The 23516-nt window shown below is 38.2% G+C and overlaps 1 protein-coding gene across 3 annotated transcripts in view; it reads left to right on the top strand.

Annotated features, from left to right (window-relative positions):
- ORC5 (origin recognition complex subunit 5) overlaps positions 1-19770 on the top strand; it is an 87739-nt gene extending 67969 nt beyond the window's left edge. The window contains exons 13-17 of one of the 3 annotated variants that reach the window (XR_002335901.1): positions 5174-5286; positions 13940-14103; positions 16827-17042; positions 19390-19468; positions 19560-19770. Coding sequence is in view for 1 of the 3 variants with exons in the window: in XM_021063496.1 (XP_020919155.1) it covers positions 5174-5286; positions 13940-13985 (159 nt within the window). In the remaining 2 variants the exon portion in view is untranslated. Of the gene's footprint in view, positions 1-5173; positions 5287-13939; positions 18675-19389 lie in introns of those variants that run through there. The other 2 variants (XR_002335900.1, XM_021063496.1) reach the window with 2 other exon arrangements.

Raw genomic sequence — 23516 nt, 5'->3', positions numbered from 1 at the left:
CCAGGCTAGGGGTCTAATCAGAGCTGTAGCCACCTACCTAAGCCAGAGCCTCAGCAAAGTGGGATCCGAGCCGCGTCTGCAACCTATACCACACACAGCTCATGGCAACACCGGATCCTTAACCCACTGAGCAAGGGCAGGGATCGAACCCGCACCCTCATGGTTCCTAGTCGGATTTGTTAGCCACTGAGCCACGATGGGAACTCCCCTCAATTCATTAATTTTGTTGATTTTTTAAAACCTTTCCTATCACTTATCATAATTTGTATAATCATTTAAAATAAAGGAATTGGTTTTCCTTCAGATAGAGTCTGTGTTCGTGGATGTTCAGTCATACACATCAGTGTCACATCTCAGAACTTCTGTCATTTGCAAGTATTAAAAACAATTTTGAAATTTTCATGTTGCAGTTTGGAAAATAAAACAAAAGGTGAGAGGCAGCTCAGTGACAGTAGGGATTAGCAGTGGTGAGGGAGGGTGGAACCGCCTGAAGAGTCAGGATTCTTAACACAGTTGTTTTGGTGGTCAACTGTAGTTCAGGAACTGACCCTTCACTTTTAAGTTTTGGGTTTGTTTTTGGTTTTATGGGTTTTCTTGGAGGCGATCAGTATCTCAGGGATATTAGAATTGATGTTATCAATCAAATCTCAAGACACAAATGTTTAAGCCACAATGCCCGTTTATTGATAAATATTGTTAAGCAGACTAGTTATTGGAAAAAAATGTTAAGAGTTTCTGTGGTGATGCAGCAGAAACGAATCTGACTAGTGTCCATGAGGATGCAGGTTCTATCCCTGGCCTCACTCAGTGGGTTAAGTGTTTGGCGTTGCCATGAGCTGTGGTGTAGGTCGCAGACATGGCACAGATCACGCATTGCTGTGGTAATGGTACAGGCCAGCAGCTGTAGCTCTGGTTCAGTCCCTAGCCTGGGAAATTCCATGCGCTGCAGATGCAGCCCTAAAAAGCAAAAAAAAAAAAAGAAAGAAAGAAAGAAAGAAAAGAGATGTTAATCAGATAGGATATTTAAGTTTACTGATCATCTCAATACACTCAAAATTAAAGTCTTAGTTTCTTAAATAGGTATAAATTTATACCTGTTAACATATGAGGTATAATTTGTGGGCCGGTTGCTTTGTACCAGGCATTGCAGTAGGACCTTACGCTAATTTTTAGTTATCTCATAAATACAGACTTAGAGCATACCCCCATGGTTGATGTATTATTATTAGGATTTTTAGTTTTGAAAATTGAGATTTACCTTGAGTAATCTGAATTCTATTTATTAATAAGGGGCAGAAGATAGGCCTTTCTAACTTCGAAGACCTATAGTTCTTTCTCTTAAACTATATTCTCTATCTGCTGAAATTCCAGTATTAAGCATGGAATTAGAGTGGACTCAGGTGGAAGCAGGAAGGAGATAATTGCATGATCTTAAAACCTAGAGTGACAATTGGACAATATCACCTCCGCAGTGAGCCCATACTTACAGCATGTACCAGATTTACAAGTTAATGGGCAAGGAGCCCTTAGTCCTATTGCTGGAGGCATACTGCCAGGTCTGTTCTCTTGAACACTCCCTTTTTTACAGATCATCCCCATTCTTTTTAACACATTCATTATTCAGGCAACTGAATATTGATTATAATAGCTTATTAGAAGTTAACTCTCTCAGCTGTGATCACATTTTAGTCATGCTTTTCAAGTTTTGGAACTGTAGTTAGGAGACCTAAATCGTAGTCAGGTAAGTTTCTGCCATTTTCCAGTCATCACTTCGGAACTTCGGACAAGTCACTGAACATTGTGATTTCTACATTGGTTAAATTAATCATCCCAATATAGCAATTTTTTAATGCAGGGGTTGGCAGACTTTTTCAGTAAAGGGCCACAGAGTAAATATTTTAGGCTTTGCAGTCCAAGAGCAAAATGGGGGATATGACATAAGTGGTTGTATAAAGAAGAGTGAAAAGTTTTATCTTACCCCACCTTGTTTGCCAGTCGTGGGTCATCCCATTTTGTAGGCATGTTTTGTACTCCCTTGCCATCAGCTGGAGACATTCTTGGGACAGAAAGGGGGGAAGGACAGGCAGGGTGAGCACTGGTCAGTTTCACTCTTTGCCACAGTGGAAGGAGGTCTTATTTCCTTCTGGAGAATCCAGTTTCAAAGGATTACCAGTGTACAGACCACATCCTGTGATATCCTCGCCTAAAAAAGCAAATCAAAAAATGGTAGAGAAACTTCATGAGTTGGAAATTAAAGAAGAATTCTAAAATAGCTTGGGGCCCAGAGACAAAATCAAAATGGAAATTAGAGTTAAATTAGAATATAAAACTACTTCCAGGATGGTAGACTAAAACAAAAAATGAAAAGTCTCAGAAGTAAAGCCTTTTTCTTTTTTCTTTCTTAAAGCCTTTACTTTTGAGACTTTTTTTTTTGACTTTTGAGAATGAAAAAAATATTGCAGTTCAGCTCAATAAAAGGCAAGAAATGAATGAGAAACACATTAGGAGGACAAATAGAAAAGTTGACATAATGGTATAAATAACCATTTAGAATATCATTACAATAAAAGCAAATGGAGTATATTTGCTTTTAGGCAAAGGTAAAGATTGTCACACTAGCTACAAAAAGAAAATATCAGTATATGTTTATGTCTAAAGTTAAAATATAAAACTAAAAGTAAAATGATGAAAAATAACATAAGAAAAAAGATAACCACCTCAAAGAATGTGGATGTAGGTATATTAGAAAAAACACACTGTAGGGTAAGATAAATGCCTTATTGAAAAAAAGGACCATTAGATAATAATGAAAAGGTTTCATTTACCAGCAAAAATTTAAATGTCTACATTAAATAACATAGACTCAAAGATAAAAGCAAAAACTAAAAATTACAAAGAAAAGGACAGACTTATCATAATGGGAGAATTTTAGCACCTCAATTTCTATAGTTCAAGTAGATAAATAATGATGTATGTAAGGATTTCACTAAGACAAATAAGCTTGATCTAATAAAAATAGAACAGCATACAATAGCTGCAAAATACATAACTATTCAACACATAGAAGATCTATAAAACATTTTAAGGCATAACCTAATTTGTGATATTGAATTAGAAATTAAAGTCTTAGCCTTTTGAATGCAGAGCTTCATAGTTTGATGTGTTGATACCAAATGTCTTACTAATTGAAAAAATGCTTCGTATTTACTAAATATAGCATTTTCTATATATGAAATACTGTGGTATCTACTCATCTGTTCATTTAAAAAATGTTGGTAGGAGTTCCCATTGTGGCTCAGCGGGTTAAGAATCAACTAGTGTCCGTGAGGATGTGGGTTCGATCCCTGGCCTTTTTTCAGTGAGGTAAGGATATGGCTTTGCCTCAAGCTGTGGTGTAGGTTGCCAGTGGAGCTCAGATCCCACTGTGGCTGTGGTGTAGTCTGGCAGCTGGCAACTTTGATTCAGCCCCTAGCCTGGGCACTTCCATATGAAGTAGATACAGCCCTAATTAGAAAAAAAAAATATTGGTAAAGTGATGACAGCTGACTGAACACTGTATAACAGTTTTCCCTTTAAAATTGTGATGGAAGGAGTCCCGCTGTGGCACACTGGGTTAAGAATCCGACTGTGATGGCTTGGTTTGCTACAGAGGCATGGGTTTAATCCCTGGCCTGACATAGTGGATTAAGGATCTGGCATAGGTCACAGCTGCAGTTTGGATTCAATCCCTGGCCTGGGAGCTTTCCATATGCCACAGGTGCAGCCGAAAAATACTGTAATGGGAAACATAGCAGAGTCTGTGTAGCATAATAGGGTTAGCATGAACTCTAAGTCTAAATTCTTACTGAGCCAGTTAATACCAGTTCTGGGACCTGAGGAAAAGCACTAAGGCTCTCCTGTAAAATGAGAATAATAACGTCCACCTTCTAGGATCATGAGGAATAAATGAGATATGGTATATAAGTACTTGGTACCAGCAAATCACAATTACTACGATTGTTTTTATTACTCAGAATGTTTACTACATATGCAAAGTATTGGTCACAAAATAAGTGAGCATTCTTAATTCCTAAGATATATGATTAGGTATTATGGGTATTATAACTCTTACCTCTTAAATTGCTGCTGGCAGTTACAGATCACCAAGTTTCCAGATCTTTTCTTCTTGCCATTGCTGGCCTCTTTTCTCTTGGCATGTAGAAGATAGAATGAGAAATTAAAAGAAGAGAATGGGCAAAGAATTTTAGCTCTTGGGTCAGCTGTCTTTCTCGGATTTCAGAGCACTTAATACTTTTGTTGGCATTATGAATGTGAAGTTATTTTGTGTTTTGATTTTAACCTGTCAAAATGCACTTATAATTTTGCCACTATTACACCTCCTGGCAGTGCCTAAACTACCTAATTGGTAGTCAGTTTTTTTTTGTTTTTGTTTTTTTTTTTATTTTTTGTCTTGTTGTTGTTGTTGTTGTTGCTATTTCTTGGGCCGCTCCCGCGGCATATGGAGGTTCCCAGGCTAGGGGTCGAATCGGAGCTGTAGCCACCGGCCTACGCCAGAGCCACAGCAACTTGGGATCCGAGCCGCGTCTGCAACCTACACCACAGCTCACGGCAACGCCGTATCATTAACCCACTGAGCAAGGGCAGGGACCGAACCCGCAACCTCATGGTTCCTAGTTGGATTCGTTAACCACTGCGGGAACTCCGGTAGTCAGTTTTAAAGCAAGACAAAGCCCATGTCTGAAGGGTATGTTCTTATCTCTTGTTCAGTCAGCTTCCCAACTCTGAAAAAGGTATACTGCTACATTTTAACTGCTCAATTCTCAAGGGAGTACGCATTTGATATTCTGAGGTATTTGGATGGAAGCTTCATAAAATTTTTATTATGTAGAGAAGGAATGTACTTTGTTTATAGTTTTTAAAGTTAGCAGTCATCTGTGTGAGTTATTAATGAATCAAATCTATCTCTAATGGATTCTTAAAGATTGATCGTTAATTAACTAGGACTTTGAGCATATGTATAAGTTTGTATATACAAATTTCAAAATAGTCATGTTCTTTGCAGATGTTGTTGTGAACTGAGTTATATATCTTTATCAAAGGAACTAAACATGTTTAAACAAGGACATCATGCTTATTAAACAGTTTTCTCATAAAGATGCTTTCTTATTTTTAGATTACCTCTTTAGTGACCCTTCAGCTGTTAACCCTGGTTGGCCATGATGATCAACTTGATGGACCAAAATACAAATGCACAGTATCTCTAGACTTCATCAGAGCTGTTGCTAGGTAAGCATAGAATAATCGTTAATGTAAAATGTCTTGAATTATATAAATGATACATTAAATATAAAAATTTATCTTCTTCCTAATGTAACATCATTAGCCATTTCAGCAAGGAAGGTTCATGTAAGTGCCAAGAATGAATAAGTTTCACTATAGAATGAAACCCTCTCATCAAATTTACAAATGACCTAAAATTGGGAGAATTAGCTAACATGTTATATGGCAAAAATAAAGATTCTGAAAGACCTTGACAGATTGGAATAATTGTCCTATAGTAGCAAGGTAAGATTAATGGATAGTTGACTCTAAATTCGTATTTACTGTAGTGTGTACAGAAGTTGAAATACAGTTACGCCTGAAACTTATATAATGTCATAAAATGATGTTATCTCAGTTAAAAAAAAAAGCTCATATGTACTAAAACACAGTGGAAGAGACCTTGTATTTTAGATGACTACAAGGTTTTAAAAATCTTGGTGTCTCATTCAAGGGACGTAATAAGTGTACTGTGTTACCACAGGCAGATCAAATCTGGTGTGCTATGTGCTGTGTTTGGAGTTTTAAGACAGGGAATTGGCAAGTGCGTACGTGCTGAGGGGACAGGAGGAGAGGAGTCGAATGAGGAATGGTGTCACATCCTTGAGTGAGGGGCGAGGTGTGAGAGAAAAGCCTTAGGAAGGATCCAGTAACCACCTCAGGTACCTCAGGGACTGTCATGTGCGAAATGGATGAGACTAATTCTCAGTAATTCTAGAGCATTAGAAATTCTATGGAAGAAAGTATGTCTGTCAGAATCAGAGCTATCTGAAAATGTAATGAGTTTCCTCATGGAGAGGAGGTATACTTGCCTTTATGGAAAATGTTCCAACCATTATGTCTGCAGCTGGATAACAATCTGTCAGGATTCATAGTAGAAGAGGTAATGTGCGGGTGGTCTGGTAGGTGGAACAAGATAACCCATAAGACAGTGCTTTCCCAGCCTTTTCAAATATGAAGATTCCCTTTTAACATCCTTTTAAAATTAATCATGAAAATATCTACATATATTTCAAAATTAATAATATATAGGCATGGAACATTATTTATTCACCTGAAACCAGTGCTTGACATGGGTATGGATTTGCAGATCTCCTCTGATGAATTTTACAACTACTTGGAGTTCCTGAGGCCCACAGGTTGGCAGTCCTGTCCTGAAGTCTTTTCTGAATTAAAAGTTTTCTGATATGGAGTTCCCCGGTGGTCTAGCAGTTCAGGATCCTGCATTGTCACTGTTGTGGCACAGGTTCAGTATCTGGCCTGGGAACTTGCACATGCTGCGGGTGCAGTCAAAAAAGAAAAAAAGTTCTGTGATGTTATAATGAAGGTATTTGACAAATTTCGATAGCATTTCGATAGATACTGAAACTTGAAATGAGGATTTTGAAATGTATTGTTATGGTGAAACTGAACAAATTACACAGAGGAAATTGAGCAGAAACATTTTTGGAATGTATTCAATATGACCATAAAGCAGTAATTTGCTTTTTCTAAACAGTAGTATTAAAAGCTCTCTATCTTAAGAGCCTCTGAAAGGCATGCCTTTTGAATGAGGCGTCTTTACTTCAGGCATTTTGTCTTTACTCTGTACGCGGAGTTGTGCCCCGTCATGATCACGTAGAGGACAGTGGTTGTGAACATCCCACAGGAGGATTGTGCAGCAGATCAAACTGACCTGGGTGTTACAATGCACAGCATCAGGGATAGCAGACACATCCAGAAGGGTGCACTTCCATGCACCTCAGAAAGGAGCAGGAGTTGTAGGCTTGGAATTTGGACATAGAGCTAGGAAACTCTGTCACTTACTTTGTTATGTGTTTTCTCTACTTTTCCTTACTTTCCATAGGTAGGGTCCAAAGAATGATCACCTTCTTTCCACATCTGCCCTCGTCCACCCTCTCATCCCCATGATGTTTTACACTTGTTTTGTGCTGATTTAACCTGTCATCATTGCCCTTACTCCCCTATTCTGTCTTTCCCTAATTTGTTCCTCATTATCTTAATGAAAACTTGATTCTTACCTGGAGATATTATTCCCCTGGAGTTAATCTCCGGCAGCAGCCTCTGTTTTCTCAAACCTCAATCCCTCAGGGTTGGATGCTCTTTAAGTACTATCCTTTCTTCTTGTTGCCACTTGTAGATTGTTACTTCCCCACAATTTCTTATGAAAATGTGGGTTTCTTTGAGATTCTTGCAATCTGGCTGTATTTCACTCTTCTCCTAATGATAGATTATCTTTTACCAGCCTCCTAGCCATTCTTCCTCATGTATTGAACAGTTGAGCACATTGTTCATAGTTTCTTTTAAGCCTAGATTCTTGATTCTATTCAGACCACAAATCCTAACGTCTGTATTCACTCTGTTCAACATTCACTGTTTCACAGGACAAAAATTCATGAGTTGAGAATGCCTTCAACTACATACATTGATGCCCATCTTCTCTCTTTCCTTTTTTAGTAGTTTGGAGTCCCTCTTTGTGTCTAGGGCGAGTCTTCCACTTCTGCTTTGAATTCCATCTCCTCCCTTTGCTGAAACCTTTTTCAGTCCTCATGCTATTTCTTCTCTCGGTGGCACCTAATACTGTTGACCATGCTCGCTCGTGCATGCGCGCGCTCTCTCTCAAAACTCTCTTCTCCTAGAGCCCATGATTCCTTTTCATCTTTATTCTTTGGCTATTTCTTCACAAGCTCATTTGTCAGCTTATCCTGTCCACCTGACCTTCAAATGTAGCTGATCCTTTTCTCTCCCATATTATATTTTCTTCCTAGGCAATTTTAGCTTTACCCTTGACTTCAACAGCCATCTATATCCTAATCTTACTCCCCAGTTTTTAAAGGCCAGACCTTTTTTCTAAGATTCTTGACCCTTATTGGATGTTTCCCACCTATATCAGTATATTTCCAAAACTGAACTCAGGAATTCTTCCCTGTTTCTGCCTGCCAACAAAAACAGTGATCAGCTTTCCTCCAGCATTCCCCAGTTCAGTGATTAGCACTGCAGTCTGTCATGTTGCCCAGGCCTAAAACCTGGGAGTCATTCTTGACATGTTTCACTCCTGCACTCCCCGTGTCTAAGTATTAGTCCTTTTGAGCCTTTCAAGTCCCTCCTCTATATCTCAACTTCATTTACTTTTATCATCTGTACTGTTACCCCTCTAGATGAAGCCATCATCATCATCATCTCTTTAAGTAGTCTCCTAATTGATCTTCTGTCAACTCTTATCCCCTTATAATTTGTTGTCTACACTATAGCCAGAATGATGTTAGCAATTTTAATGTCACCCTCCTACTTAAAAGTCTTCAGTAGTTTCCCATAACTCTTGGGATTGAAAAATAGAATCTTTAAAGTAGCCTACAAGGCCCCAGTGATCTGGCCCTTGCCTTTATGCCCAGTCAGACCTGCCAAACATGTCTTCTCCACTAGGTATTTTCACTTTAACCACTCTGGCTTTTAACAATTCTTCATATTCACCATTCTTTGCATAGGCAGCACTTTCCAACTCTTCCTTTCCTTTATCTAGCACACTGCTGCATAACCTTTAGATTTCAGTTTAAATGTATTCCTTGAAGAAACCATCTCAGACCTACTATGGCTCCCCTCAGCCCCCTCTCCACACATACATACCATTCAGTTATTCAGGTCCCATGTCTTCTGAGGCTTGTTGTTTTACTTGAGTAATTTTTTTTAATTTTTAAAATTTAAAAAATTTTTTTGTCTTTTTGTCTTTCTAGGGCTGCACCCACGGCACATGGAGGTTCCCAGGCTAGGGGTCGAATTAGAGTTCTAGCTGCCGCCCTATGCCACAGCCACAGCAATGCCAGATCTGAGCTGCGTCTGCAAACTACACCACAGCTTACAGCAACGCTAGATCCTTAACCCACTGAGCGAGGCCAGGGATTGAACCCGCAACCTCATGGTTCCTAGCCGGATTCATTTCCACTGCGCCTCAATGGGGACTTCATTAAATAATTAATTCAATAATTAGAACGCATCTTTCTTCCTACAGTGTAAGTCCGTGAAGCTTCAAGTAGAGACTGTGTGTCAGTTGCTGTTTTTCCTCAAAGCTATCACAGTGCTTTAAACTTAAACCGCTAAATGTACAAAATACTGCATTTTAAAAATCATGATTACCAGTAAAACTTTAGATGAAAAGGGAACAATTGTGGACTTGTCTGTGGGTGCAGCAAGAAGAAAGGATCTACTAATGCAGAGTTTCATGCCAAATTGAGGTTTGGTGGAGATGAGAGATCCCAAGAATGTAGCCCTAGTTCCAGACACTTGTGGCAGAGAATGTACAGTTAGATCACAGGACACAACCTGAACATCCCAAATAAGGGACTAGATCAGTAATTTATTATATATTGTTAAAAAAAATCCATTATGCAGTTATTTAAAATTGTAATTTTAAAGAATAAAAACATAGAATACTCATGATATGAGCTTATGTGGATAAAAGAGTGATACAAAAAGTTGTGTATGCAAGAAAAGTATAAGAACCTAAGGGAAGGGAGTAATGGTCAAAATTGTTAGTTCCTGCCAAGAAATCAGGCAGAGTCCATCTGATTTAATGATAAAGCAGTCATTTGTTGTAACTTTATCAGAAACACTTTCAGGGATACAGTAGGGTGAAGTCAGGTTATAGTGCATTAAGTAGTGCTTATAAGAAAGTTGATGTAGCAAATAGAATGCTTTTTATTCACTTAACATTTATCATGTTGCCTGTTAAAATCACTATGCTAAGTTTTGGGGGTAGAGTAAGAAGTGTAACAGATCTGTATCCTATCCTCATGAGCCTGTATTCTATAATATTTTTGCTGTAAAGAAGAAGAAAGGATTGTTACCTGCTAAACATGTTGTGGGGTCATGTGTGGGATTATTATTTTTTTAATATTTGAGGTTTTTTTGTTTTTTTGTTTTTTGCTTTTTAGGGCCACACTTGCAGCATATGGAAGTTCTCAGGCTAGGGGTTGAATCGGAGCTATGGCTGCCAGCCTGCACTACAGCCAAAGCAACACAGGATCTGAGCTGCATCTGCAACCTACACCGCAGCTGACGGCGACACTGGATCCCTGGCCCACTGAGCGAGGCCGGGGATGAAACCTGCATCCTCATGGATACTAGTCAGATTCGTTTCTGCTGCACCACAATGGAAAGTCCCAGATTTGAGCATATTTAAATGCTGATGGAAATGGACTTGCAATGAGGGAGAGTTAATGATATAAAAGAGAGATATTAAGTTAAAGCAGAGTCCTTAAAATGTTATATAAACATGGGATTTAGAAATATGAACTAAAGAAATAACCCTAGATGAGAGAGGGGATTGAGAGGAAAAAGTGGATTTAGATGTAACTGAATTTGGAGATTTGGTGGCAAGAAGTTGAAAGAAGTCTGATATGATGTCTTCTATGTTGCCTGTAAAGGAGGCGACAAAGTTGAGACTAAGGACAGAAGTACTAGCAGTTTGAGAATAATAGGGATATTTGAAATTGCTGCTATGGGGAATGGAAAAAAGTGCTGAGAGGGAAAGCAACTTGCTGGGAGTGTTGAGGGCCCAGTTGACGTTCCTGACCTTGAATTTACAGTGGCACCAATCTGTGAAACTTGTGATCTCCAGCATCATTCCATATGCTGGGTACTGGGACAGCAAAGGGGTGTAATTGAAATCACATAGGATTGGGGTTTTGCCAGCTGAATTCAGTGGATGCTAGCAAGTGAATGCTTGAAGTGACAAACCATGGAGTCTAAGCTAGGAAGGAAGAAAAGCTGGTAGAGGGCTAATAGTTCAGTTCCTGGCACAGAATTCTCTCAGTATTTATTTATAGATCTGGAAAAAGTGAAAAGGTTTATGAACTGATTGTTGCAAGGTGTTCCAGATCACTTGAAGGGAGAGACTGGGGATCAGAGTGGACTGTCTGAATTTGTATTTAGAGGTGGACCATTTCTGAATGTGACCATGAGAGTAGAAGGCCATTGGAGGTAAGAAAGTCACTAAGGCTGAGGCAGATCTTGGGTTGGAGGGGAAGACTGAACTGGGTACTGCATTATTCACTGACTAAGAGGTGGTGACACAGGGATAAAGGTTGGTTAGTGGAGTGGTCTGAGGAAAAGCTTCTTGCACAAGGATACCAACCCCACCTGACAGGACTGCTTGGGCTATGGTAGAGTCTAATAATCTCATTAGAAATTCTGAGCTGAAGAGGAGGCTAGGTCCTTCAGGGAGAGCCAACTTTCAGTTGAGTCTAAAAGAGAAAAAAAAAATTATGGAGGAGATTCTATAAAGCAAGTTTTATTGTACAAACTGTTCAGCGCTAGTAGTCCCTACTGCTACCAAGTCACAGTATTTTCATTTGTTTTATATTCTAGTACTAGTCTTTTATGCAGACATTTCTTTTCAGCTATCACAACATAGTTGCAATTCTCTGTTCTTTCCCCTCTTAATATTGTAGTTATGGTTTCATATTGATCATTTTATGTGGCTTTGTAATTGTCTATCAAATAATGCCCTTTAGTCCCACTCGTGTTGGAATTTTGTTTCACTCGTAACTTCTTTTAAACTTCTTCTTTTCCACTCAATGCTAAAAATAAAATAAATAAATAAATAAAACTTAAGTTCGCTATACCTTTCACTTTAGGTTTATAACCTTAAGACCAAGAGTCATAGTGGGAGAGTTCCCATTGTGGCTCAGCAGTAACGAAACTAACCAGTATCCATGAGGACTTGGATTTGATTCCTGGCATTGCTCAGTGGGTTAAGGATCCAGCATTGCCATGAGCTGTGGTATAGGTCGCAGACGTAGCTTGGATCCATTGTTGTCTGGCTATGGCATAGCTCTGATTCGAACCCCTAGCCTGGGAAGTTCCATATGCCTCAGGTATGGCCCCAAAAAGACCAAAAAAAAAAAAAGTCATACTGGGGAAATATGCCTGAAGGGATATACAAATTCTCCTTTTTGCCTATGATAAAAATAGCCTATGTCTGTCCTTTTAAGATCCTCTAAAAACAATTTTTCTTTTTTTTTTTTTTTTCTGTCTTTTGTCTTGTTGTTGTTGTTGTTGCTATTTCTTGGGCCGCTCCCGCGGCATATGGAGGTTCCTAGGCTAGGGGTCGAATCGGAGCTGTAGCCACCGGCCTGTGCCAGAGCCACAGCAACTGGGATCCGAGCCGCGTCTGCAACCTACACCACAGCTCACGGCAACGCCGGATCGTTAACCCACTGAGCAAGGGCAGGGACCGAACCTGCAACCTCATGGTTCCTAGTTGGATTCGTTAACCACTGCGCAACGACGGGAACTCCTAAAAACAATTTTTCAACCAATCATGAAAAATCCTTTCATAATTTTTAAAAATTATTTGTTAGTGATACCTTGTTACTAATCATTGGGGGCGGGGAGTTGTTTCTAGAGTTGAATGAAAGGAAAACACATAAAAATAAATAGCTCTATGATATAACAACTGTACCTTTTGTGTCTTTATACCTGAGATATTTTTTTTTAATTTTACTAACTATCTTTAATTGTTTTATTACTGCTAATGATAACGGGATTGTTTTAGCAGTGTTTTTAGACAATTTGGAAAGTTTTAGTATTCTTCAGATAGGCACTGTTGTACTGAAACAAAATAGTCTTCATTCCAACATTAGGTACAATAGCCATAGCATCTCATTTGAGCTATTTTAAAATGTGTTTTCATAAGCAATATCTATGGTTCCTTATTCCAAATTTTAAAAAATATTTGCTATGTCAGTCATTTGCTTAGAAACTTTTTTAGAAAGTGTATTACAAAATGATAGACAAAAACACTAATTGATGATGGTTTAATAAATAAGAGCATGCAATTAGTGAATCTTTAAAAGGCTGTTCTTACATGGATGATTATTTTTGCAGAATTGAATACTTTAAGGCTTTAATTTTATACTTATTGCTAGATCATTATATCTAATTATTTTGACCATTTATTCAAATAATAAACCTCCAAATCTGAATATTTATAGTGAAGAATGAGTTGGGAGAAAAGAAAATAATTACATGTCTCTGTCTCCTGCTATTTTATTCTGCCTTCCATCAGAGTACAAAAATAAACATTCACATCGTCTGTTTGTTGTATTGTATTCTTGGATCGTACAGATTTAGTTACAATACACACACAGGTCAGCCAGTGTTAAAAGACTGAAAAGAATGAAAACTACAAATGAGGACAGATGAGCTATGCATTATATAATGATAAAACAGGTGTTTTGGAAGATAAACAATGTTCAAAAGCAAAAAAGATTTAAATACTTCTGCATTTCTAATTACTTTATTCTGGTTATTAGACCAAAAGAAAATAGCTTTCAAGTGAAATCCAAACTTTCTGTAGTACAATTGAAATACAGAATATTCAGTAGTTCTAATTTTGTTCCCTTTTTTTAGAAAAGCAAACTTTATGCATTGGGAAAAAAACTTTTTAAAGAAACTCTGTTCCTAGTAATATTTTTAAAAATTAATGTCTATTGTGACAGCATTATAGGATTGTTTAGCATTAGTTTTGAATTATTTTTCATGTGCTTCTTGGAATCATACATACAAAGCTGAGCAATCTAGGGAACAAGGATGCTAACATATTATCTGTTTTTGTTTATAGGACGGTGAACTTTGACATAATAAAATACTTGTATGATTTCTTGTGAAAACAAGCTTCAAAGCCATATGGACACTGTGACAGTGACTGAGCCAAGCTGTGTTCATCCAGCAACTCAGCTGGCCAGGGAGAGGAGTTCTTTGGCTCTATTGGATTTGTCCAGACAGGTGCTGGCCCAGCATGGAATCTGATGAAAATACTCTGATTGGTCTGGGTGAATGTGAGCAGAAGACTATTTACCAGGGACCCTGGAGTATTTGGAAGGAACGTGTTAATTATAAACAGCAGGGTTTGAGCACAATCTGTTCTACTCTTAATGATGTTATCTTAACACTGAAATTGCCTGAAACCCATTTACTTAGGACTACATTTTGCTCTGTGAACTATCCCCTGCGCTTTGAACGTGCCAGCAGCCCTTGTATATAAGCCCAGTCTTTTCACTTCCTCTCCATAGGAGCCTCTGCAGTCGCTTGCCAAAGCAGATTTTCCTAAGGCCACGGCTTTAAAAGATCATAGTTGCAAAATATAATAAATAGAAGTGTTTTTTTTTTTTAAATGCAAGTTTGTATATGCTTATCTTTCACCTTGATTTTTCAAAAGGCCGGGTAGTTTGATCAGAGATAGGGCAACTTTCCATCTCTAAGCCTACTTGATAATTGTGGTATGCTTAGGTGAGGTTTATCTGGTCACTCTTGCAGTTAACCACCCAGCCTAGCTTTTTAATCTGCATGATGGCTTTCTTTTTAAAAATCATAGTCCTTTAATAGTTCCACAATAAAAATTTTTCTTGCTGTATCAGTTATGAACCTTGAGTCCCATTTCCTTATCTATTATTCATATTTTTGAAGAAGTTTTCTGTTAGCATTTAAATACTTGAAAATTGTTTTGAGCAGATTTAAACTGCTTAATTACAGTCTAGTTTAGATTTCAGTTGCAATTTATTCTTTTTTTTTTTTTTTGAAGAAAAATTCTTACAATGAGCACTCCCAGATAGGAAACCTTTTAATGTAGTGACTGATGTTTTCTGTATCAAAACAAGTGAGTGTCTACTTGCATTTATTTAGAGATACTAAGTAGAGGGAGAAGGAATGAAATTCCTTTTTGCCTCCCTACCTAAGACAGCAAGGAGCACCCTCACCCTCTGTCCCTTGTCCTATGAAAGATGGTGAAATTGTGTTTTCCACAAGATGTTTGGAGAAGCCAGGACCATGGAAAAACCATATACATTGCAAATTCAGGCTCACGTTTCTTGCACATAGAAAACCATGTATCATTCAAGTGGAAAGAAGTTTGAGTAGCTGATTCAAGGAAGAGCAGTGCCATTTGGGGGAATTTTCAGCCCCTCAAAGTTTGCTATAAAAGTGGCAGGTCTGCTGTGCAGCCTTCTAGGATAACCTGGGACCAATCTGCATTTTGAGGAAAGAACTCTGTAATACGCATGGGAAAAGAGATTGTCAATAATAGGAAACTAGGGAAGACAGAAAGGAGGCAAGTTTCCTTGTAAGTGACTCTCCATGCTTCCTCACTGCTGGACGCCTGTCCGCCTGCCCAGCACCTTGCTTATCTTGTACTGCCCCACATGGTCCTACCAGCCCCATGTGTGGCTTCTCTGCAAAACATCTTGTAACCAGATTTTCCCTGCCTCTGGGCCATCAGAACTTTATGTTTTGTAATTTACTTACTAATGGCTTGCTAAATGACTCACTAACTAATTTGATTAATTTATTTAAACGAAGACTAACAGAGCTTAATATGGATATTAGCATTTTAACAAGGGTCATCTGCAAATGAATTTTCTAATTGGAAGATATAAATCTCCAATTACAGGAGAGAATCTAATGATGAGAATTATGCTGGCTGGTGGGCCAGACATTGCCGTTAAGAGGAGGTGCTTAAATTATACTCGGCATCTATTCTACTTAGATGTAAAAATGATTTAGGTGGTAGAAGAACAAAGTTATCAAGCTCTGGGTTTTTAGTTTTTTTTATACGTGGGTAATCCTCCAATTTAAAACCATCTTTCAATTACCATGACTCAGATATAAGTGACGACCTCATTCCCCTCTTTCTTTCAAGTCAGTTTCAATTCCTAAATCAATCTTAATTGCTGAAGCATTTCCTTCACCCTGAAATAACTTTGGAAGGGATTCTGATCCAACAAGCCTCATTTCGTTAAGCCCTAAAAAGTCAAAAAGAGGTCAGGTTTCTAGAGCAGCAGTTAAGAGTTAGAGCTCTGGAGTCAGACTACCTTGATCAAATACTGGCTGTATCCCTGGGAGCTGAGTGACTTTAGGCAAATTGTTGAATCTTTCTGTTCCTCTCTTTCCTCACCTATACTTTGGAAAGTGGAACTTTCCTCATGGAGTTGTTTAGAGAATTAAGTAAATTGATATATCTAAGGTGGTAAATCTCAACTGGAGGCAGTTTTGCCCATTAGGGAATATTTATCAATTTCTAGAGATGTTTATGGATGTCATACTGGGTGTGGGTGGAGTCTGGGAGAGTGGGGGCTTGAGATGCTCCTAAACATCCTGAATGCATGTCCCACAACAGAGTTATCTGGTCCAAAATGTCAGTAGAACCAAGGTTGAGAAACCCTGCTCTAAATAAGGTTCTTGACACATTGTAACTGCTCAGTAAATTAGCCATTATTATTATTATCATGAAATATTTCTGGCCTAGAAAAAGAGTAAGTGAGGGAATGTGGCAACATTCCAAGTAAAAAGTGAGGAGATAATTCTCTTACCTAACCATGTCTAAGAGACATATTTCTTATTGAAAATTTTCAGATTATTCAAATGGACACAATACTTTGGATTTTTATTTTTAGAACTGAAGGATTTTCTACTGGGTTTTGTATCACATGCAGATTTCATTACTTATTTTTCAGGATCTTGTTGAATAGTCGAAAGCAAAAGCTGAGAATGGTCAAATCAGAGCGCAGGTGACTGAGAAAATTACATTATTTGCCCTCAAGGTGTGATGACTGAACAATTAGTGGTATACTGCCAACGGATTTAGTTAACCAACAACTGTTTAATGTGATTAAGGTGATCTGGAGCAAAGAAAGCTCAGCATAAGAGGAAGCCTCCTTTGTTCCTCCAAGGTATGCCCTACTCTGCTTATACTATGTAAAGAGCAGTAAAGTAATGGACCAATTCCAGGAATAATGCATCCCTTAGAACATTAAGTACTTGATAAATCCGTAAAATAGTAGGTAAAATATAACAGTTGCCCCATGTGTGTGATGGAGGGCTGTAATAACATCCTCCACTTTTTCCCTGAAGTCTCACACTGTTGTATACCACAGTTGCATTTTATGCCTTTATCCTTGATTAGAGACCTGTATTGGAGGTAATTAACCAGAGGTTGATATTATTCAGCTTCATACCCTCCATTTTGAAAGCTTCATTTGCTATAAAGTGTGATTGTCTAGCATATGTAAAATAGTTTAGATAATTTTGCATGTAATTTCAGTCTGCTGACACAATTTGCCTTCAAAAATGCTTAGTAGAGCTCAAAGAAATCTTTCCTATCAAGATATCAACACTTCACTCAAATTTGCTGTTAAATGCCCTGAATGCACAGTTAGTGTTCATTTTCCAGCAGTGACACATTCATGAAGCACAGTTTGAGAAGTAGAAATTTGATAGAGCAGAGAAAATTATAATCAATTCATTCATTTAACTGCATGTTGATGCACAATAATGATGGGAATTTTAGAAGGCATTCAACTGTTTTAGTAAATAGCGGTAGCTTTGGCATGAAGAAAGAATCTGGATTTTAGAGGCAGTAGAGATTTGCTTGGGAGTTCCTGTTGTACCTCAGTGGTAACAAATTTGCCTAGTATCCATGAGGCTGTGGTTTCGACCCCTGGCTCCATTCAGTGAGATAAAGATAAGGTATTTCTGTGAGCTGCGGTGTCGGTCACAGACGCAGCTCAGATCAAGCATTGCTGTGGCTCTGATTCAGCCCTTAGCCTGGGAACTTCCATATGCCACAGGTGCAGCCCTAAAAAAAATTTTTAAAAAAAGATTTGCTTGAATTTTTGGATGCACCATAAATCCATTTTATTGGTCTTTGAGAAGGTTGAGAGTCTTATTGGCATTCGCCATAAAAGTATTCCAGATTCAAGACAATATTAAGTATCAGCTATATGCTAGGCATTTTGTTGAATGTAGGAGATACAACAATGTGTCCTGGACAATAGGTGCTATCAGCATTGGCAGAGCCAATGAGGAAATCCTGAGAGGAGGACTAGGTCTATGGGATAAAGAAGATCCTAAGTTCAATTTTGAACATGGGGCTTTGGAGGTGTCTATCCAAGTGGAAATTTGAAGTAGAGATCAGAGTTACTGCCAAACATAAATGTGTAGGGGTCATCAGAATAGAGATGATTAGTGAATTAGAGGTCTTATTAGTTCTTTAAAAAGTGTTGTGGAAAGGGAGAAACCATCTTGAAATGAACTAATAAGAAGGTCATCACAACTAAAACTCTTCCCACTCACCAAAGAACTGCAAGTTAACTTCTTTTTTTCAAGTAACAGTTCTTCACTGTTCATAGAAATCCCATTCCCTTCAGTATATGAAGAGATACTAAGAGACCTGGACTAAGTGCCATTTGGTATCTGGTTCCAGAAGGAAAAGTCAGACCACTTAGAGTCTTAGTGCTGGGGAGAATGTAAAAATCCAAACACATGATTTCATCACTTTGGGCCAACTTTCATAGTAATAGAGGCATTGCACTGGCCAGGTGGAATTTCTAAACCCATTTTAGGTTCACTTTCTCTGGGAAGGAACATTCATCCCTCCTTGTTTATGGGGACTCATCCAGCTGGAAAAGAAGAGAGACTTAGAGGAACTGGGATGTGCTAACCCCCACAAGCATCCATGAGAAAGGATGCTGAAATTCCTACCCTCTCTTTCCTACATTGGTCTTTTTTTTTTTTTAATTCAAAAACATTGACTAACTGAAGCCTGGTCATTGAGTGGATGGAAAGACATGGGAAAGAGCCACATGGCTCGAGGTAGGATAGAACAAGCAGCTGCTACAAAACATAATAAGCTGAACTGACCTACAGAGAAAGGAATTAAGTAGATCTAAATAATTGAATTGTTTTTTATTGTGATACTGTTAACTTAAAGTTATGTGGGAGAAATAAAATATGTACCAATAAGAAGAAATTTTCTTAGATTACTGGACTAGGAGATCTGTGACAGAACTCCCCAGCTTAGTTTAAGAATAAACTTTGGAACTGCCCACAGCTCCCTTTAGCATGGGCTAGTCACCTGAATTTTTTTTTATGATTAAAGTTCTGGGTTAAACTGAAAAGAAACAAGAAGAAAAAAAATATTAGATGAACCCCACCCCTGTTTAAAGATAAAACAATTTAGAACTTTTTTTAAATGCTAATATGCATAAATTAAAAATCTATTTTTGGTTATTATAAAAGGAACACATGTTTACTGCAGAAATTTGGAAATCATGAAGAAGTAAAAATCACCAGTTAGCAATATTCAGAGATAACCTCTGTAAGTAAAAGCTTTGATTACTATTTACTTTACTTTAGGTACTATATTGTTCTTGTAGTTTAAAGAAAAACTTTGTGTCTTTTATATTGAGGTACGACAAACCAGATGAAGACTAATGGTTCTCATAGCAGCCTGTGAAATATAACTGGTAGGACTTAAGATTGATGTTTCATCAAAAATGTTTAGACAACAGTTTTTTTAGAAAAATGACTTACATAAAAGTAGTCAGATGTGAACCCACATCAACATAATGAAAAGCAATGTATTTCAAAGATATAACATCAAAAATCATTTCTCCAATATGTATGGCCAATATGTCTCTTAATAGAATTGCTTATTTGAAATGTTTGCCATTATGTTAAAATGGAAGAAAGAACAAAAGAAACACTCAAGTAAGGGAAGAGAGACAAAAGTTGAAGTATGGAAGGAGGAGGGCAGTGAAGTACATGCTAACTTAGAGAAATAGGAATCAAAAATGGCATGGAAAAAATGAATTTCCAGTTATCTCTTCCTAGATGACAAACCACTGCAAACTTAATGGCCTAAGAACAGCAATCATTTTTTTTTTTTTTTTTTTTTTTTTTTTTTTTTTTTTTTTTGTTTTTTGTTTTTTTTTTTTTTTTTTTTTTTGTTGTTGCTGTTGCTATTTCTTGGGCCGCTCCCGCGGCATATGGAGGTTCCCAGGCTAGGGGTTGAATCGGAGCTGTAGCCACCAACCTACGCCAGAGCCACAGCAACGCGGGATCCGAGACGCGTCTGCAATCTACACCACAGCTCACAGCAATGCCGGATCCTTAACCCACTGAGCAAGGGCAGGGACCGAACCCGCAACCTCATGGTTCCTAGTCGGATTCGTTAACCACTGCGCCACGACGGGAACTCCAGAACAGCAATCATTTATTTTGACCATGAATTGGCAGTCTGAGCAAAGCTTGGCTCCATGTAGTGTCCTAGGGGCAATGTGAGACTGGAGTTTAATCACTTGAGGGCTGGTTTCCTCACTCATGTCTGGAGGCTGATGATTCCTACCTTGAACACCCACACGTGGTCTTTCCTTGTGCTCTCTCCACTTCCTCATGGCACAGTGACTAGGTCCTGAAAGTCACCATTCCAAGAAAAACTAGCAGATGCGCCATGGCCTTTTCTAATCAAACCTCAGAAGTTTCATAGTGTCACTTTTGCAGTAGTGTGATTAAGACAGTGATTAAGTCCTTGTGTTTAAAGGGAAAGGAATTATACTTAACCTCTTCTTAGAAGAGTGTCACATAATTCGCAGATATGCTTTAAATCACCACACAGAAATTAAGGCTCAAAGGGAGTTCCCGTCGTGGTGCAGTGGTTAACGAATCCAACTAGGAACCATGAGGTTGCGGGTTCGGTCCCTGCCCTTGCTCAGTGGGTTAACGATCCGGCATTGCCGTGAGCTGTGGTATAGGTTGCAGACGCGGCTCGGATCCCACGTTGCTGTGGCTCTGGCGTAGGCCGGTGGCTACAGCTCCGATTCAACCCCTAGCCTGGGAACCTCCATATGCCTCGGGAGCGGCCCAAGAAATAGCAACAACAACAACAACAACAACAACAAAAAAAAAAAAAAAAAAAAAAAAAAAGAAATTAAGGCTCAAAGTAATAATATGTAATGCAGATGGAGTGTATTTTATGTCCATTCAAAATAAGAGTTTGTGTGACAGACTGTTGTTTGTACCCATACCCCACCACATGTCTCTTCTCCATTCTTTCAAAGCACAAGGGGCCAGTGTGGTTGGAGAACAGGAAGCAACTGTGGTAGGTGATGGTATCAGAGAAATAATGGCTGCCAGGTCATGTGTAGTTGTCCAGGACCTTGAAGGACCTTGGTCTTACTCTGTGTAATGGGGAGAATTTTGAGCACAGGAGCCACATGATCTGGCTTAGATTTAAAAAAAAAAAAAAAAAAGAATCACTGGATACTATATTAAGAATAGAGTGGGTGGAATTGCCATTGTGGCTCAGTGGGGTAAGAAGCCAGCTAAGCATCCATGAGGATGCAGATTCGAGCTGTGGCCTCACTCAATGGGTTAAGGATCTGGCATTGCTGCAAGCTATGGCTTAGGTTATGGATGTGAATCAGATCTGGCATTGCTGTTGCTGTGGTATAGACCCGCAGCTGTAGCTCAAAGTTCAACCCCTAGCTTGGGAACCTCCGTATGCTGCAGGTATGGCCCTAAAATGACCAAAAAAAAAGAAAAAAAAATAGAAAAAGAAAAGAGAAGAATGGAGTGGAAGCAAGAAAAGTAGTTAGAAACCTACTAAAATAATCTAAGTGAGAGATAACAGTGGCTCAGATAAGGGTGTTAACAGGAAAGGTGGTGAGAAGTTGTCAGATTTAGGATGTAATTTGAAAGAAATGTCTTCAGGACTTACTAATTGGATGTCACTTGTGAAAGAAAGAGTCAAAGATGATTCCAGGGGTTTTGACCTGAACATCTGGAAGTGCAAAGGGGAGATAAGATCAGGGAATTAGGTGTGCATGTGATAATTTGGAGATTTCTATTAGGTACTACTTAATTGGAGATATCAAGGAGGCATTTAGACAAGTCTGGAGTTCAGGGTAGAAGCCCAGGCTGAAGATATAAATTGAGGGTTTGTCCGTGTCTAACTGGGAATACAGAAGGGAAATGTGTATGTGAAGGAAATATGGTCAGCTCTTCTGGGTCAGAAACCTCCTACTCATTGAGCTCCTGCCTAGGAACATTCAGAGCTCCTCTAGAAGATAAACCCCCCTCCCTTGGGTGTTGCTTCTAAATTGTAAGGTACGTTTGCTCAGTTTCCATGGCAAGATGGGATTGATGATACAATTGGAATTTTCTTTTTTTAAATACTAAAATTGCAAATACTAAATTACTAAACTTTAATGCTAAAATTTAAAATGGTCCTTACAACATTAAAAAGAAAAATGAGAGGAAAGAGGTGAGTGGGTCATAAATTTAGATATAGCATGATGCCTAGCCCAGACAGAATGGTCTCTAAATACTAAGTTCACAGATTGAATCTACTACTTAATTTCAAAAGCCCATAGTTTTAGAGCTGGTCTTACTACAAGGAATTTGCTTTCTCTCCATTTCAGAAGTAAAAATTAAGAGATAATATGCTGAATTTCTTCATTAAAATAAAGGTTCCTCCTAAGTATATCTAAGTTTGTAATATTTGGTAACTGTGTATGTGTGTATGTGCGTGTGTGTGTGTAAATATCTGTCTATCTTTTGTATTTAATTTTTTACCCTAATTATGCTAAGTCCACCACTGAATTAAACTCAGTAGAGGACATGTTTGGAGTTCTGGCTCCAAATGATGGATTGGTTTGCACTGATTCTCTTTTAATCTCCCATTGTGAAGAATGTCATTCAGTAGCAAGAAAGTGGTAGGAGGCAGAATAGAGGAAGATTGACAGCCCTATCTGATGATTAAAACTAAATATCATTCTAATATGTATATAGTGAGGATGAAATAATGCATTCACTCAACAACATACAGTAGAATTTCTAGGGAAGAAATTATATTGATGAGCAACTAGGAGCAGAAGATGAGAAAGATGTGAAGCAGCAGATGAGGTCCTGCTAGCTCTTTGGAAGAAGTAAGACATCAGAAAGATGACCAAAGAATGAAAAAAACTTTCCTACTGCTGGGAAAGGTAAGCAAAATTGATAAATTCTGCTCAAGCTAGTCAAGAAAAAAGAACACAAAAATTACTTTATTATAGTATGTAACCACTGATCTCAAAGACATTGAAATAGATAAGAGAATATAACAATTACGAAAAGGGGAAATAATACCTAGTCTACACAAACTCAGGAAAAAGAAGAGGAATACTTTTCAACTCATTTTACAAGGCCAGCGTGATAACAGTCATGATACTGATACCAAAATCAGACAAATATGTAACAAGAAAACTGGTAGACCAATATCCCTCATTAAGATAGACACAAAAATCTTCAGCAAATTATCAGTGAATCAGAGCCAGTAAGTATATAAAAGTAATATATTATGACTAAGTGAAGTTTTACCAGCAATG

This window comes from Sus scrofa, chromosome 9, assembly GCF_000003025.6.
Source record: "Sus scrofa isolate TJ Tabasco breed Duroc chromosome 9, Sscrofa11.1, whole genome shotgun sequence".
NCBI classification, from domain to species: Eukaryota; Metazoa; Chordata; class Mammalia; order Artiodactyla; family Suidae; genus Sus; species Sus scrofa.
This window is presented reverse-complemented; position numbering and strand designations above follow the sequence as displayed.